The sequence below is a fragment of the Helianthus annuus genome, chromosome 6 (assembly GCF_002127325.2).
Source record: "Helianthus annuus cultivar XRQ/B chromosome 6, HanXRQr2.0-SUNRISE, whole genome shotgun sequence".
Taxonomy (NCBI): Eukaryota; Viridiplantae; Streptophyta; class Magnoliopsida; order Asterales; family Asteraceae; genus Helianthus; species Helianthus annuus.
This window is the reverse complement of record NC_035438.2, coordinates 44,479,125-44,483,076: the sequence shown is the minus strand read 5'-3', so window position 1 is coordinate 44,483,076 and position 3,952 is coordinate 44,479,125. Positions and strand designations below refer to the sequence as shown.

Below are 3,952 nucleotides of genomic sequence, written 5' to 3'. Positions count from 1 at the left end.
GCTGACATTATGTATTTTTGCAAGGAAGAGCATCAGATTGGGATAAATCTCACAATATTTACTGTCTGCTGGATGCACATTATACAGACAATACTCTGTTTAAAGTCATAGCAAATTTTTTTAGGGAGAGTAAGATCAATAAAGCCTTAACCGATAAAAAAATAGTATATGAATCACATGTCAGAAGGTTTTGGAGTTCGGTGAGGTATGTTGAGAATGAGAAGATGATCTATTCAGCTGTTAGAAAGAAGGACGAGAATGGTCAAGATATAGATGTTGAAATTAAGTTTAATGTGGGAGATTTAAGACAAGTTTTGTAGTTAGGAGATTCTGATAATGTTCCTATCATTATTCCTGAACGATTATGCAAGGGTTTGTGGTGCAGAATGGGTTTTACAGGACACTTGAACAGGAAATACCTTAAGACTATGTTTAGTACACCTTATAAGTTCCCAATTCACTGCGTAGTGCATGCATTGTCACATCGGAAGGGAGCTTATGATGAAACATCTGATTATATCATGAATGTCATTACATGCTTGGTGCTGAACAGGCCATATAATGTATCACAAGTGATATTTGACCATATGGTAGACAATGTCGAAGCTGGAAGTGGAAAGTACATTATGTATCCTAGGTTTATCCAAATGATGATATATGATCAAGTTAAAGACATTTCAAAGGAGTATGATTTGCAAGATCGATAATCCAGGATATGTGGCTCTAGAAAACGACGCATGGAGACATGAAAACAACAATTCAGAGAGTGAAGATAATAAGATGAGGGAAATGGTTGAGAAGAAACTTCGATATTGGTTTGTGAAGGACGGGAAGAGAAAGAGAACACCGAATACATCCCCAGCTCTATCTATTCCTAAAGAGCCAACACCTAAGATTGTTGTTAAGGGTATAGTTGAAAGGGGGAGTCATAAGAAAAATTAGATCTTTAAATGTTATTTTATTCTAACGAACATTCAATGCTTGTTTTGCAAGGCCTTCAAAGAAATCGCCACCAAGACTAGTTGATGAGCTAGTGGTGAATCCAGCTAATATATCTCAAGAAGGTATTGATCTGACGAAGGTGACATTCGAACAATACATAAAGCACACTGAAGTTACAATTGCAAAAGATCAAAGTGCAAGTGTTCAAGCTGAAGGTGTTAAAGAAAAAGAGCCTGAAGGTGTTGTTCATGATGATTCAAGTGATGCTGATGATGAATCAACCGAGATAGAGCCAGAGATTGATATGTTACAGGTTGGTCGTGGAAAGGTTCAGTTGAAAAAGAAGCCTCAGAAGAAAAGAAAAGGTTCTGATGAAGAGGATTCTACATATACGCCAACAGGAGAAGAGAAAAAGAAGTTAAGGATAAAACGCAAAGCTGTTCAGTCAGGCGTTATTGCGAGGAACGTCAGGGCAAGAAACGGAGGTGCATCTTTGCTAGAAAGTCAAAGTGGAAAGAGTGAGAAGCATGTTGCAACTTCTAAGGGTCCTTAAGCTGAAAAAGTTCAAAGTGTTGAAGTTCCTAAGGCACCAGAAGTACAAAGCGTTGAAAAGCCTGAAGTTGAAAAGAATGTTGGTGATGATGATTATGTTGACGTAAGAGTTTCTCCACCACCACCACCACCAAAAGATCAACCAATTCCAGAAAGTGGTGAATCTTCACAACCAAAGAAAACTGTTCTTCCTGATATGTTTGAAGGTTTTCCAAATGTTTGAGGAGAATATAAAGATGACATTCTTTCTGGTGATGAGTTTGATATGTTTCACGATGCATCTGTCAAAGCTCTGGAAAAGAAGGTTAGTATTCTTGAGAAAGGAAAAGCCAAGGCAGAGGCTGAGCGTGATGAGTTGAAGAAACAACTTGAAGAGTTGACAAAAGTAAACGAAGAGATAAAGTCTGTCATGATCAAACAAGCGAAGAAGTTAAAGAAAAAGGGAAGGTGATGTTGATGACAATGCAAAGTTGTTTGATCTTCTATCAACAGAAATTTCTGATCTGCATGTGAAGAATGTGAAGTTGAATGATATAAATAAGACGTTGAATCAACTAATAAGTGAACTTCATGAAGCATCGGCAAATGAATTCAAGGAAATGAAGCTTGAGATGGAAGCAATGAAGGCTGATAAAGCAGTGAAGGATGAACAACTTAGTATGTTATATACGGTGATGGAACATCATTTGGGCATCGACGTTCATTCTATCTATAACAACATAGAGATTCAGAGGGTTGAAGAAAGAAGGTTTTAAAGGGAAAGAGTGTTAGCTCAGGAAGCTACTCAGAGAAGAAAAGGGTTAGTTATTGATACAGAAGAAACACTTGGGTCTTCAAGTCAACCTGTAGCTGGTGGATCTTCGAGTCAAGCTGACGTTGAGATGGTTGATGTTGAAGCTAATCAAGCTCAAGGCTTCGTACTTGTTGGTAAGTCTTCTACTCTGTCATACAATTATGATGATATTATTCGCCGCGTGCAAGTAGAACAAAGAAAAAGAAAGGCGAAAGAAACAGAAGTGTTGTTACTTAGATGGAAAGAAGAAGAAAAAGTAGAAGAGGAAGAAGTGAAAGAAGATGAAGATTTGGATGACGTTCATGATGCGATTGAAAATTATGATCCTTCATGGGATGATTTCATTGACAAAAAGGATGATGATGAGGATCAAGGCTCGTCGGGATTATTGATTATGAATCCTTCTGTTCAACAAAGGATAGAAGATTTTATGAATGATGAGATCAACGAACAAGAGGATCATTAACAAGAGTCTTCTTCTTCTGGAAAGAAACATGCTGACCAGGTATTCCTCACGCAACCAACTGTTATTTACTTAAATGCTCGGGTTGAGGGGGAAATAGAGGTACCTTGGTCTAGAGCTGAAATGTTGGAAGAATTGGGATTAGACGATGGCAAATTTAAGTTTGATATAGAAGATGAAATTCCTTCGTTGCCTGAGAAGGAATATGAATTCAAGTATGCTCAAGAGGCTGTTAAGTACAATGATGTTTTAGTTGAAGAAGGATCTGATTCGTCTGATGAAGAGACAGTATTTCACTATGCTGGTGTTGATGAAACATTTCCGTCTCTTGCTGAAATGTTTAAAGAATAGAATGAAGATGAAGTTAGAAGGAAGATTGTGGAGAAAATCACTACAGAAGGTATTCCAAGAACCATTCCTCGAGAAAATCTAGTTGAAGAGAGAAAGAAGTGGTTCAAGGTAATGTCGTAGGAAAGAAAGTTCATAAGGCCTCTTCAGTACTTCACGCATGATGCTAATATCTCATGGGGTGATATTTTGTCTTGGGGTTACTTAGAAGATCTACAAGTGTATGCTATCAGACAGGAGCAAGGGGTTCAGTACTTTGAATTCTTGTCAGACATTAAAACCCTCCCGTGGTAGGATGTTGAAGAATTGGTGCAGACAAAGAATATAAAACAATTCTATCATGGTTTGGATGTAAAACAACATGATCAGCACTTGTGGAATTATATTAAGCAGCAAGCAAAAACAAGATTTCCAGATTGGAAACCGAAGTTTCCAAAGCAAATTGTCACTATCTTGGAATCTGGAGAGAAGGATATTACCTTAGACATAAAGCCGCCGAGATGTTTAAAGAATATGTCGCTACATGCAATGGAACAAGACTTTCATGAAGATTTTCAAGGTTTGTTATATAATCAAAGCACAGCGGAAGCGGTGATCTCTCTGTATGACAAGTCTACTGGAATATCAAGAAGGATCAGTGTGTTGGATCCTATGTGGCTTGTGAACTGCTCCAAGAAGGATATAGACTGCTTGTTCTACAACAAGATCGTCTACGAGAAGCCGGATAAAGTTCAAGCTATGGAATATCAGAAGATAGTGGATGTGTGCTTCGCAAAAGACATCAACTCTGGGAGATACTGGAAATCAAAGTGGAGAGATTTGGAAATTGATGAATTCTTGAACAGATACAATCG

At 37.9% G+C, this 3,952-nt stretch overlaps 1 protein-coding gene across 1 annotated transcript; it reads left to right on the top strand.

Moving 5' to 3' along the window:
• The first annotated feature begins 687 nt into the window (after positions 1 to 687).
• LOC110944665 (eukaryotic translation initiation factor 5B-like) lies at positions 688 to 2,753 on the top strand. Its single transcript, XM_022186316.1, has 6 exons — positions 688 to 815; positions 994 to 1,460; positions 1,521 to 1,652; positions 1,722 to 1,941; positions 2,057 to 2,242; positions 2,333 to 2,753. The coding sequence occupies exons 1-6, from the start codon at positions 688 to 690 to the stop codon at positions 2,751 to 2,753; spliced, it is 1,554 nt and encodes a 517-aa protein (XP_022042008.1).
• The last annotated feature ends 1,199 nt before the right edge of the window (positions 2,754 to 3,952 follow it).